Source organism: Anguilla anguilla, chromosome 6 (assembly GCF_013347855.1).
Source record: "Anguilla anguilla isolate fAngAng1 chromosome 6, fAngAng1.pri, whole genome shotgun sequence".
In the NCBI taxonomy this organism is placed as follows: domain Eukaryota; kingdom Metazoa; phylum Chordata; class Actinopteri; order Anguilliformes; family Anguillidae; genus Anguilla; species Anguilla anguilla.
In genome coordinates, this window is record NC_049206.1 from 16,101,819 (window position 1) to 16,115,771 (window position 13,953).

Sequence of the window (13,953 nt, forward strand, 5' to 3'; positions counted from 1 at the left end):
GTCGCACAGAAAGCCTTCTAGTCCATTCTTTCGCAAACCAGTCCAAACCATTTTCTCAAAAAGCACAAGAGTTGTTAGGAAAGCACAGAACTGACATGGTTCGCATTTATAATGTCCCCACCCGTTTATATTGACCAAAAATGGAAAAAAAAGGCTAATCTTGTTTTATAAATTAATTTTGCTGAAGAGAAAAATGAAAGACCATATCTGGTAATTCATGACGGCTTTAGTCCTATTATCAGGATTAGAGATCCCTTGGTGGCTGATGATGGCCGATGAAACATTAGTTGCCATGGTTTTGTTTGAGCTGAAAAATATAATAAAACGGAAGACACGCCTTCCCTGATACAGAGGCTGTCAGTTTCAAGAAGGTACATTGGAACATTTAAAATACAACAGTCATCGTTTATAGCAAGAACCTGTTTATATTTTAGTAGAGTGTAAATGGAAGATTTGTTATTAAGGCAAAATCTAAACTATGGGACTCACAAACTCACACATTTCAGTCATAAGCAACACTGGAAGAGTAAACGTTTTCTGTAATTTTATTCTCAAGAAAATGGAAACACAGATTTATTGTGTGACTTTACGAGGTCATGTTGCAACAGTTGCAATTTCTCTCATCTAGCAAATGTAAAAAAAAAACTGCATTTAGTTAAATAAAAAAACAAGACCAGGTCAAAACCTAGTATATGGCTGGACCGGCCGACCAATGGTGTAACTTCATAACTCGGCTGACCAATGGGGTAACTTCATCACTCAGTCACAGACATTTGCGTTTGTAGGGCTGGCCCCGCTGTTGCGGTCCAGCCAAAAATCTATATGCACACTCATTTTCAATAAAAGAGACCTGCACTTTCAAAAAATCTGCAGGTGCACTAATGTGTGATATAAATTGGAATAACACACATAAGACACATATGTTTCACTTTTAGACAGTACATTAGAAACATCAGTATAGCCCTATGCAAAAAAAAAAAAAAAAAGTAAAAAAAAGAGAGAGGAAAAAAAGCAGTAAATTCCAATCAATCATGAACCAGGAACCACAGGGGCAGTGATCCAAGAGGAAAATGACAAATCTGTTCAGTGTTTCACAGGATATATTTGTCACAAGATATATTGAATTGCAGGTAAAAAAACGATTGTTTTAGTTAACACTTTTGGCCAACTTTTGTTCTGCAAGGAACTTTTTATCTGAGAAACATCTTATTCTGAAACAGGCTTTGCAATCATATCTAGAAAAACAAAATAATCTAGGATTAAACAAAAACAACTAAAAATACTAAGTTTTTAGATTTTTCCCCTCCATTAACCATTTTAACCAAAATGTTTCGGACCAGTTCTCACAATAAACTGGGCATGGGAAACAGTTTTAGCTTAGTTGGCCCAGACAAAATTTCAGCTATTTCAGCACAGACCAAAATATAAAAATTACCAGATACAAAGGTAAGTATAACGTTTACAACAGTAGTCATGTCTCAATGTTTAAGGCATAAAAAGACAGTATGGACAATTATGCTTATGTGAACATGGCTTCAGTCAGGACTGCATTACTGGTGCATAGAGATGGTGATGAGTTACATTAATTTACTTTATTTATATATATATCACTTATTAAACAATGTTTTTAATCAACCATAGTATTGAACTATTAGCATTTAAGGGTTAAGGCTTAGTATTTTAGTGACCTTCTTTCTCCATTTGTGTTGCTTAAGATGCTTAATTTTTTTGCGGTCTACAGGTCAAACGTAAAGATCATGGCGGGATACAATTAGGCAAACAAATACTACTGGCAATATGAACACTGCTACTGCTATTAAACACTGACCAAATGTAAATCCTTCACTCGCCCTTACATGTAAAAATATTCAATAATAAACATACAGCAATTTCATGTTTATCTCACTTTCTGGCCAAAATACGAACCACAAAACAAAAAAAACATATTTTTCAAAAACCTAAAATGTGCTCTAAAATATATCTCATTACATAAGGGGAAAAACATGTCACTTCTGTATTAGATTGGTATCAGTAAATCACTAGATCACAGATCTTTTGATATTTAAAGAACCCCTATGTGTCTAGTTATCTGCATAGAATTTATATATCATTGCAAAGCTTATTTGGATTATTGTATCCAACTTTTTAAATACTGATTTCAAAATATGACACTTTAAATGAATAGTTACCATATACTTGAAGATGCACCTGTCATCATATGAAATATATAAACTGCATAAATAGTTTTTTTTTCTTAGAAAACAACCGTTTCTATCCAAACATACTAAAATGCATTACTAAATCAGTCAGTTTTTCAGAAAATTCTGAAATCAGACGATACAATTGACATGAAAATGATTATAACAAACAGTGTGTTAAAAGACTACTCTAAAAGTTATTCTGTCATGTCATGCTTTGTCCATTTGTTAGCATATGTCCTTTTGAACAAAGAAATACAAGCTTGATACAAACACACACAAACACAAAAGGAGTGGAGGGGGTCCTACAGCTCAGTGTAGTCAGAAGTTGCTTCATTACCTGGCCAGTGCTGTTCAGTAACCGCATTCCAAGAATTTTCCAGGAAAAGACTAATTGCAAGCTGATGACAGAGTGACTATTACATTTGTTCCACAGAGCTCTGTCCTCTGGCCGGCCCGGATGCCAGCAGTATCACATAAGCGACCATCTTGACAAACAGAATCTGACCACATCTGAATCTCATCATTAAGCATGAGTATTTCAAACCCGAGCAAACATAATTATCTTGCTTCTTTACATCCTTTAGGGTTTTTTTCTTATCATCTACAGCAATGGCACATGCAAACAAGCCAATATTACTACCTCCAGGCAGCAATAACTACAACTACACCTAAGGATTGGACTGCGCTCTGTATGTGACTCAAATGTTACTTTGTTAATATCATTATGGAACACTGGAGAAGGGAATACGCACCATTCTGTGTGCTATATTAAGGTTTGGTCATGCATAAAATTTGTGTCTAAGTGCAACGCCAAGGTACTGATTTACCTTGTAAAGTCCAAGCTTTCAAACTCACAAACAGCAAACTTCAATGTGATCGGAGCGACGGACACCATTTCCTTATCAGAGTCACAGTGTCATTACTGCTTATTGGAGGAGAACTGGTGGAGGCTGGGACTTCCAGCTAAGGAGGCAGAGCTCAGAATTCAAAAGGTAAACCGCCTTCTGTTTGCTTTGCTTCCGTTTTACCATCGGCTGTATGAGCCGCATGTAAAACATTCCCCCAGCTCTGTTTCACAGCTGCCTGCACCTGTGATGCAAAGGCAAGACTGACAGCCCCTTGTAACATCTGCATGCAGAGGCGCGCTGCGGCAGTTTCAACAATTTCAAATAAAACGGGCTCCAAGAAACAGAGGGGCCACGAACGGCCACAAGAATTTTTGAAAAAATTTGTTGGTACGATTCAGATTTTTCTTTTAAGGGTGTTCAAAAAAACAGCCATGATTTGCCATTCACGGCTACATCACGGCACATCCGGGTACATTCCTGTGCTCACCTTTCCAACAACATCCTTGACAACCAATACAATTTCACACTTACGGTTAACTTCTGTCGTTCTTATACAGTTCTGTGGTTCACATCCATATAAACGCCATATAAATGCAGTTCCTTTCAGTGGAAAAAAATCTGTAGAAACTGCCACGGATCTATTTTCAACAAGCAACCATCCTATAAAACAGCAAATACACACCACTACGTAGCTTTACCCTTTAAAAATTTTAAGGGGATAGGTTCATCCATTATCAAAGTGATGCAACACTTCCTGCAGTTCTCGGGCTAAGCAAAATAATAATTTCTCTTACAGCTGACCTTGTAATTTCAATGAGATGTGAAAAACAACATTGTTATTTTTCCAAGCCAGCAGCCCAGGACTGGAAGGAACCCCTTTACTCTGTGCATTTCTATTACGCAGGCCTGAACTAAGCCTTTCCCTGTATTCAGTCTGACAATGCACCCCTGCTGTCTCTGTCCATTGGGTTATAACACTGGTAAATGGAAAAAGAAAAAGAACAAAAAAACCATAGGAGGAGCCCTGGCGTGGCAGCGGTTTTTAAGAAAAGGCTTTGTCCCTGGAAGGGGCTGATAGGGATTAGGTGTAATGACTGTCGATGGAGCCGTGAAACAAACAAACGTCTTAACAATCGGCGGTCTTACCGCATGAATAAGCAGCACCGGGCAGTGACGAAAGGAACAAATAATAAAAATACCCAGGTGAAAACAAATGCTTCCTAAAATAGTACAGGCTCTGTAATCCGTTCCTGTCGGTTAGAGAATTATGTTAACGGACAACATGGGATTCAGATTTGAGGTTTTATCCAGATTTTGTGGATAGATTTCATGCTCGGAATTTCCCCATGGTTACACATGAAAACTTAATTATTATTGAATACAGAGATTTACGTTTTTCACTGCTGCTTCGTGCTCAAAGAAGGTATATTTCATTTTATGTTTTTATATGGGTTTGCATTATTTTAGTTAACACCCTAGGATAAAAATCGGATTATTACAAAAAAGAAGTTTCAGGCACCACATTTTTTGAACACGATTCACAATCTTAAATTCTTCACTCAAAAAAAGGCCACTGAACACATGGACACTACTTTTCTGGACACAATGGTTTTAGGTGTTACAGTAGATCAAGGAATTTGTACTTTCCTTTGAGCTTTGATAAAAGCGACTTTGGTCTGTCTATAGCATCCCCACTCCATTTTGCAGAAGTGGAATCTAACGAGTGCAATCGTTTTTATCAAGGCAAACTGGTGTTATCGAGTTACAGTAACTCCATTTTAGGCAACCCCTTCACTCTACTCTACCACTGCAGAGCTTACAGGAAGTCAGGAACAGTAAATAAAGCAGGAAATCATAAACAGGAAGTGAAGCAGGAAGTCATAAACAGCAGCTATTAAGAGGAAGTCATAAAAAGGAGGTCAAACAGGAAGCAGAAAGTCATGTGAGGACATGGATACATGGAATTCTCTCCCAGTTCTACCAGCCACGGCAGTTACTCTACTCGAAGGACAGCAGGTCTGGGTGAGGGTCCTCCTTGTCAGCACTGAGAGGCGTCAATCTGGACACCCCTGAGTCCAGAGACCCATTCCCCAGGAAATTGTCATCATTCAGGGTGATGCAGAAGCCTGCATTCTCTGGGTGGGGTATGGAGGCTCCCCATGACTCTGGGCTTCCAGGATTCTGCTTTGGGTCCAGTATGTCCTTGTGGATAAGGTCCGGCACTGAGAGCAGGAGCTGGGATAGGTCATCCTCTTCCTCCTCTTCCACCTTCTGCTCCCCTGGTCCCTCTAGGCTAAGAGATGTGTCATTGGAGGGAGGTCCATCTTCTGCTGTAACCTTGCAATCCATAGCAAAAAGTGCAGGATCTTTCTCTGGTCCCTCCCCCGCCTCCTCTCCGTCCTTCTCCAGCTGTTCAGTGGACCCTGCCCTCCGGATGAGGGGCATTTTTTTAGGCGATGCCATATAGGAAGACTCAGAGACGCAGGGTGTGGCCACCACAGGCGAGGAAGAGATCATCATGTCCTGGGTGGTAGTCAGAGCACGAGGGAGGCGTTTCTTACTGGTGGAAGGGGGCGGGTCCAGGCGGGGGAAGGAGTCCATTGTCACATGACTGCAAGAAAAGCACAGCAGAACATGGGATTTTTTTTTAGGAAATTAAGAACTTTACTGTTCACACACCTCTCATAAAATTTGAATGAATAGAAATTTTTCAGACAGATAGTTAAGAGTTCTAGATATAAATGAAATGGCTTCAGCTTCAGTCTCTCTAGAAACCTAACAAGAATCATTCAAACAGAACCATCCTTCACCATCAGTTTAACATTCTTCTCCGACTTTTCTAAAGACTACTCTTTACAAATACAAACAACCTTGGAACGTCCAGCATAATGTATCACCGGAAGGTCCATGAAGCAATGCATTCTAATTGTGGCCCAAAGTATTCTGGGCAAGAAGCGGATGGAAAAACTAACAATGGGGAGGTTCTGCTATTTGTAGAAGCTTTCAAATTAATCAGTTTTCAGGAAGATACTGAGAGGGGAAAATGTACTGAGACTGACTGTATGAAACCGTGGCCAACTTACAAAACAACCAAACGATGTGTGATTCATGGCGAAAGAGCATACTGTTTATTACTGAATGCGATTTCACAAAAGCCTGGGTAAAGTGATTTGTTCTGCTGATAGCAGCAATCCTGCATATCTCAATAGTATATTAATAATTATGACAACATTCACATGTGCAGGCAGTATACAACCAGGACATTTGATTGCAACAAGACAGTTAATCAGAAAATGTCTGGCTTCATGTTGGGCGCCAAATACATTTTTTTTAAATGCTTGAACGTGACCATAATTTATTAATCAAGCTGCAATTCAGAATCACTGCAGTCGCACATATTATGTAATTCACACAACAATGGGGCTAATTTATCATGGTATACTTCATACCCACAGGCCAAAAGCAATGAAAACCTGAAATAATAACCAAAAATAATCTGCAAGGGAAAATTCAAGAATAATTCTGTTACAAGCTGTGAAAAGCATTAAAAAAAACCTTAAATCATTGTTCCAATCAGTATTCACACAAAGCATTACAACGAGTGTGGTCACAAAATACTGATGACGTGTTTCAGAGCAGCTTTCAAGACTTGAGTGTCGTAGGATCTGTGCCACATGGTCTCCCCTTCTTCTCATTTTCAATCAATTTTTTCCTCTTTTTACATTTTCCCATCACTTTGGAAACACAAATTGTGCCTCTCGTGTTTCCACGACGTTAGCAGGATCGACACACAAGCGACAGGTTACCCGTTACTTGAGGGAGGTTACCTGTTTCCCACAATGCCCTGGGTGCCGCTCTCGATGCAGGACCACACGGCCTCCGCGCTCCTGTTCACCTCCGTCACCCCGACGACGCCCAGGTTCCCCGTGTCTCTGCGGCGGAGCAGATCGTTCACCTTGGCGCCCATGACCTTCCCTAGATTGAGGGCGTTCTTCAGATGCTGGCTGCCCCCCGTTTTAAGGCCGGTGCCGCCATCTGCCACCCCGCCTGCAGGGACAGGCGCGCCAGCCTGCCGGTGCGGGGATGAGGCGCCGTTCTGAAGCTTTGCCGGTCGGGCGGCGATGGAATTCTCGAACACGCTTTGGTCATCTGCAGGAGCAGGAGACGAGAAAAATACTAGTTTTTAATATAAAATGCAAAGGAGAATTACGAGGATCTAGGATACGCAACTTTTACTGCACATCTTGTGAACAAGCAGGCTTCAACAGAAGGGGAATTTTCTTTCTTATGTTTTTTTTTTTTTTTACTAAAAAAAAATGCTTTAACTATCACCGTGTTATCAAAAATGTTTCAAGAGCAAAAACAAAGCAAAACAACAACAACAACCACAACAAAAACGAACCAAAACAACACAATGATCACAAACTCACATTAGATACAACACAAACTTTAGAAAAACCATGACATAGGCTGAAATTATATCAAAACCTCGCCCTTGCTTAGTTGCAGGTGCAAAACACAACAGGGTCAATTCACAATGATTTGCAATTTTAAAATATACTGGTAGGTCAAAGTTCCAGTCCACAGTAAAATGTCATCAAAGCGATCTTACCTTTTAGAGAAAATTGTTTCTCGGAAAGCATTTGGGGCAAGACATGAAATAGTTAATGGAAAAAAGTCAATGAAAATAAGTGACACATCTCCGGATATCAGAATAAATAGAACTGGGTAAATGTCAGGGCCTGACTAATTTGCTTCACTGTTCTGTATGCAGTTTCTAGATCAATCATATTTAATTGAAAAAGGTGAAATGGTAACTTTGATTTCACTTGAGCCACTGAAAGACTGCAAAACATCTTGTCAAGACATCATTAGGTCTGGCACATCACAGCATACACCCAGAAAGTTTGATGCCAGACTTTCATGCACCTTCTGGAGACAAAGCTGGCCAGAACGGACTTGCAAACAATGTCCAAACACTGACGGAGTTGCGGATGTAGATTGAATTAAATGTGAAGAACATGGAAGAAGCAAAACACATTTGACCGCACAAATGTTCAGTCATTCCGATATCTGTCAAAAATATATGGAAGATTCCCTGTCCTTAGTTTTGAAGAATTGAAGTCTTTCTTTTTTGTACACAATGTCTTCCATTAACTTTTTGTAACCGAGAAACTTTGCAATATTAACGACATGAACAAACCTGTTACAATTCATTAGTCAAATGGTAAACCACTTTGTGGAGACAGAGTGCTCTTAACTACAGGAAAAAATGTCAAAATTTTCACTGTTGAGGTTCCAGTGAGACAAACACTTAAACACATGCACCTAGAGGTATGATTTAACTGACATGCCGGCATATCTTGTCATTACATATTCTGAAATGGATGGACATTTTCTGTACCCAGGGACCATCATTCCTAACAGTAACAGAGATTGATGTGTTTCGTATGAATCATTAAGGTGTGCATTATTTCAAAGGGGGGGCTCTGCAAAACTGACACAATCCCTGCTTGACTTCACCTTAAAATGAAAGCTGTCCTCCCTTCTCTTTCTCTGGTGAATTTCTTTCCTGCTCTGAAAGGTGTTTCTAATACAGTAGCTGCTGCCGGAGTGTTGTCATGGTAATTCTGTTACCGAGAACAGGACAGGTCATGATGCATTTCCTTATATTGTATGAGCTACATGACAAAGGGCACACGTGAGTCAAAGCTGCAGTTTGATGCTCCAGTCACGTACAGTACATTGACAGTGTGGTCCACCACTAGTGTATCCATCAACTACAACTCCAACTCTCCCACCCTCGAAACAAACAAACAAACACAAGCACATGCACGTACACACACACGCACACACACACGCACACACATGAACTGTTTTCATTACCGACGAATGCATGGTTTTCTCCCATTCAGGAAATACCCATTATTGCCAATAATGAGAGGTGGGAATGACGCTTGGTACTTTCTGTCCAGCAGTTCCCTCAATAAGAGCACTCGCACCTCCAGCCTGACCTGTGCGCAGTGCATACGTCAGACAGCGCCCTTCACTGCCACTGCACATTAGCACCCCCCCCTCGATGCTCAGTCTGGGCAGCGCGTGGTGTTAGCATTGATTTAGCACCCTGCCATGTACGCCCTGCAAACAAATACAGCTCAACCATTCTGCACCAACCTCAACATCTCTAATTCTATCCTTCCATTTTCAGCTTTCAGTGCATGCTTGGAATGCATACTATGAGGCAGGCATTTTTCATAAAGTACTCTAAAACAGAGCAATGGAAAAAAGTATCTGTTGACAGTTGTTTAAATACTCAAATCTTGTTTGTACACATACAAATCACTGTGATGGGAGAGATCTGAGAAAGGACTATTATTTTTCATGTTGTTTCTCATCAATAAAGGATTTAACAGGAAAAATCAGTACGGGTGCTAAAGAAAACAACCTTAATTATTTACCAGATTGACTGGAACAAATCCCTGCAAAAACACAGGTCCCTAGGATAGTGATTTAGAGTGAACTGTTGCATCTCACTAAGCTCAGGAAATGAAAATTATTGAAGTTTCTGTGTTCTTCAGACAGAAATGGCCACATTTACATACATTTTGCACATCACTGATGTTCAAAGTGTCTGGGTTTGTTCTCACATAATCCTGTCAAATAAAATAATACATCAGAAATGCAATTTAGCACTGGAATAGTTCCAGACGTAATAAGTACACAGGGTGAAAGAGTTCTCCCTTGGTTTGTACAAAGCTTCGCAAGGCTGACTGCTAAATATTTACTTGTGCTGATAGAATAGGCGTGGGTATCCTTAAAACAAAAAGAAAACAAGAACCAGAAAATATTCAGCAATAGTAGGGATGCATTTCAATGATTTAAAAAGTAACAACAAAGGACATTTAGTAAGAGATACATTTCAGTTCCGCGAAAAACAAAGGAAAGGTCAGCACCAGGCCTGGGAGCGAGAGTCGACCCACGGCTATTTTGGACATAATTACTATCAAATTAATGTATTTTTCTTATATTTGATGTGAAAAGATGGCAGGCCTCATCTGCACAAGTACTTGGAAGAAAATAAACTGATATGTGAAGGAAGTATTCAAGTCTTCAAAGGAAACGTGTTAAATGTGAATGCCGAAAGGAATCACGGTACACTGCCCACCTGGAGCTACATAAAAGAAAACTTTTACAGTCTGGTACTACGTTTGAGTTTTTTTCCCCCCCAAGGATGAACATATATGAAAAATACCCTACAATAACAAAATGCTCTTGCTTCTTTTCTTTCCTAATCTTGAAAGTTCCAGCTGATAAGCGGTTTCTCGTGCCATTATGAATATACATGGAGGCAACATTCCTAAGGACAGAACATCTGTTGCCATGGTATCGCCCTTGGTCATGTCCCCTCATAAGTATTCACAAGATGCATGTTGGAATGTTTCAGGAAATTGATTACATAGGTTAAATGAAACCACATTTTGGTCACATTGCATCTTGGGGGCTCAGAAACATTGAAAAGTAATAAGAGTTGAGCAATCAATATTGAAAAAAGGAATGATATATTCAATACTAGAGAGCTGGAGGTAATAATCTCCGATAAGCCATCTATTATCTCAGGTCACAGCTTAAACAACAGAGACACATAAACTTAAACGTTAAGAATCCAGCGCTGACCGTCCAGATCATCTTTTGAACCTGCGGCTACACCACTTAACATGTGAAACAGAATCTAGTGACAATAATCCATTCGCTTCAGTAACTGGACAGTTAAAAAAAAAAAAACCAATGGGAGACAACTCCGACCAGAGTTTGGACCAAATAAGTACAGATGTAGACGGAGAAACATACACCTATGTACATCCCATTCCCCATGATATACTGTAAGAGTGTTCAATATTATGCCACAGATGTTACCAAGTGCTCTAAAAGGGATGAACTGCATTGGCAAAGACTTCAAATTAAGACAGCACTTCTCTTCTTCACCGCATGTTTCCATCTTCAGAGACCAGTAAGACCATTCAGCCATGTAAATGGTGTCGCCTTATGTTTTATTAACTCAACCAGAGTCAGTGCGAGGCTTAACAAAAGAGATAAACAATCGCAACCCCCACGCCAAGAAAATCTACCTTCACCGTGACGGCACAAGGGAGGAAAGAAGAGAAACATCCACACCCTTCGTTGGGTAAACGCTTAGCGCTTAATGTCAACTCATCTGAAAAACAACGGCCTCAAAACTCCTGCTTGTATATCAGGAAGGGGCACGAGGCCGTCTGGCATTTAAATAAAACAAATAAATAAATGAACAAAAAGGTCTGAATTTTGAACGAGCATTGGGAATATTGGTTTCTGAATTTTGAATGAGCATTTTGAATGAGCACCAGAAAAATGGTTTCAACCGAAACACTCCAACACACCCAAGTGTGAGCAATTATATACAAGAACAAATGCTGAAATGAAGTTAATAAATGAACAAATAAAAAGTCAGTCTTAATTCGAATGAGCCTGCCCTTTGAGGGCAGTTCCCTTTGTTAATTAACTGCTTCTGTCATATCTAGAGACCTGTGATGGAATTATGGGTGCTTTTATGACCAAAGGGCTGACTCGAATCAGTTATTATAGTTATTACAGGGGCGCAATAATGTACACTTTGTACCTCAGAGTACCTGCCATCACCAAACAGACATAATGAAATCCAAGTAGCGTTTTCAAAACAAAAGCCCCCTCTACAACTTTGTGATTACAGAGGTTACCAGGACAACCCAGGTACAGATTTATGGGTCTAACCCCCTGAGGAATAAATACTTCACAATAACTTATGCTCACATTTACACCATTAATGAACAGGGCAGCGGGGTTGGAGGGAGGGGGTAAATGTGGTAGGAACCTTTTTTCCAAAACTCAGCCAAAACTCCAAAACTGTCTTGCTGGTCAACAAACTTACTCACAAAGTAACACAAAGCTACTCACAGCCTGGATGCCATTAGCTGCTGCAGTGGGACTAAGAACACTACTCCTCCTTCTGTTGAGCTTTGGGGAGCAGTCCTTGTCCTTGGTTCCCTGATAAAGTGCCTCTCAATGACATGACATCACACTGGCGGGAGACGAGTGGGCAGAGAGGCCTCAGACACGTTAAACATCCCCGCCATGGATGATTCACAGCCCCAAGGACATGCTGTGGAGCACCAGCACCTTCTGTAAATCTAAACCTTATGGTCTGAAAGTGCAAGTGAGCTGAGGGGAATGGGAAATAGGTTTATTAAATGAAATTACACCCCTTTAAATGTTCATGCTGTCCCTTTAAAAGTTCTAGTCATTTAAGGGTCAAACATCCAGTTCAGTATCATTGGCATAGTCCAGTTCCATGCCTATGTGAGATCTCATTCATCTTACTCATATTTTGTATATTATCTATCTATCTATCTATCTATCTATCAAACTTTGTGTACAAAAAAGAGCTGAATATTGTGCTCGAACACGTACACGCAAGCATAAACTCATTACTAGACAGTCGTTCGGCCTAGATCATTGCTCGCTTCCATGCCACAGTGATAGCTGCTTATAAATGCAAGGGTCCTATGCAGATCAATACTATTCCTTCTCTTTGAAGAATTAACCTTGGGCTTGCCCCCTTAAGTCATTATGAAAATGTTTTAATTTTCTTCCTGGCCATAGAAGGAACAGAACATTTATCATCTTGCTAAATGCACCTCCTCATCTCCAAATTTCACAGTGAACATCCTGGATGGACTTGATAACAGAACATCAGCATAAAAAAATTTAGCATGAATTTGAGGGTGCTTAGTCAGTCCACTTCTGATCTGTCTGAAACACATTTAGTAACCTGCCACTGCCAATATATCCACCTTGCATTCTATCAACTAATGTTAAGTAAGTTGTGCCTGTATTGGAAATTTTTACAGATGTCACCCAATTTGTAACTTTAATTATGTAAATATGGGGTATAATACAATTTCAGGTGTCCAAAGTAAAACAAGTGATTAAATACATCCTCAAGCTTCATAAATATTTGTGACAATCTCTAATATTTACTGCAATAAGTATACGCTTTTAAAAGCAAAATCAAATCTTTAAAAATGTTATCCTCACATAAAAAGAATCTAAATATAAATAATCCCATAAATGATCTACATCTACCATCTGGCTAAAGAGTGACAGAAGCAGGATAATTGAATTGAATAATTTAAATTGCATAGATGATTTAATTTGGAATGTCAAACAAAAAATGACAAAAAAACAAAAAGCAATTTTAAAATGATCCCTCCCTTCCAAATAAGCCCTGTATCGCTCCCAGCTACAAACTGGTTTGGTTCATTCTCTCCAAACCAGTTAATGGAAACACTCTTTTTTGCGATATTTCAAAAGTTCGCTTAAAATTCGCTTGGCAATTTAATGGAAACGTGGCTAGTGACCATATGGCATGACCACATTACAGAAAAGACACCAACCACGCAGTGAGAGCACACAGTGACCACTGTCCACACTACTGTCCAAATGGACTGTCCATACTTTGTGACCACAAAGCGAAAGGAATCTAGACCACTCGGCAACCGCAGAAGGAACGCAGTGACCACACAGCCATGAACAGCAACTGCACAGTGAACAAGCAGTGGAAGCAACTGCACAACATCATACCATATCACATATCTAAATTAAACATCTGAAGCTGTGCACCCCTCGTCACTGGTCATAAACATTCCAACATTCACTAGCCACGCCCAGTGCGCCCATTCGCCACACCATTGATTGTGCCCATATGCCATGCGACACTGATTCCAGAAAATAGAGCCCAAAGAGTGAGAGAGACAGAGAGAGCTTGAAGAAAATTTTGTGACAGTCCTTGAGAATCTGGGCAATACTGACCATCCTGTTACCAATGACCTCTG

General features: G+C 39.9%; 1 protein-coding gene across 1 annotated transcript; it reads right to left on the bottom strand.

The window, feature by feature from the left end:
• Nucleotides 1–514: 514 nt before the first annotated feature.
• Nucleotides 515–13,305, bottom strand: LOC118230023 (uncharacterized protein C1orf226). The gene is made up of 3 exons (XM_035422697.1): nt 7,662–13,305; nt 6,877–7,198; nt 515–5,660 (listed from the first exon to the last, which is right to left on the bottom strand). Exons 1-3 carry the CDS (start codon nt 7,690–7,692, stop codon nt 5,048–5,050), a joined length of 966 nt encoding a protein of 321 aa, XP_035278588.1. The 5' UTR covers nt 7,693–13,305; the 3' UTR covers nt 515–5,047.
• Nucleotides 13,306–13,953: the final 648 nt, after the last annotated feature.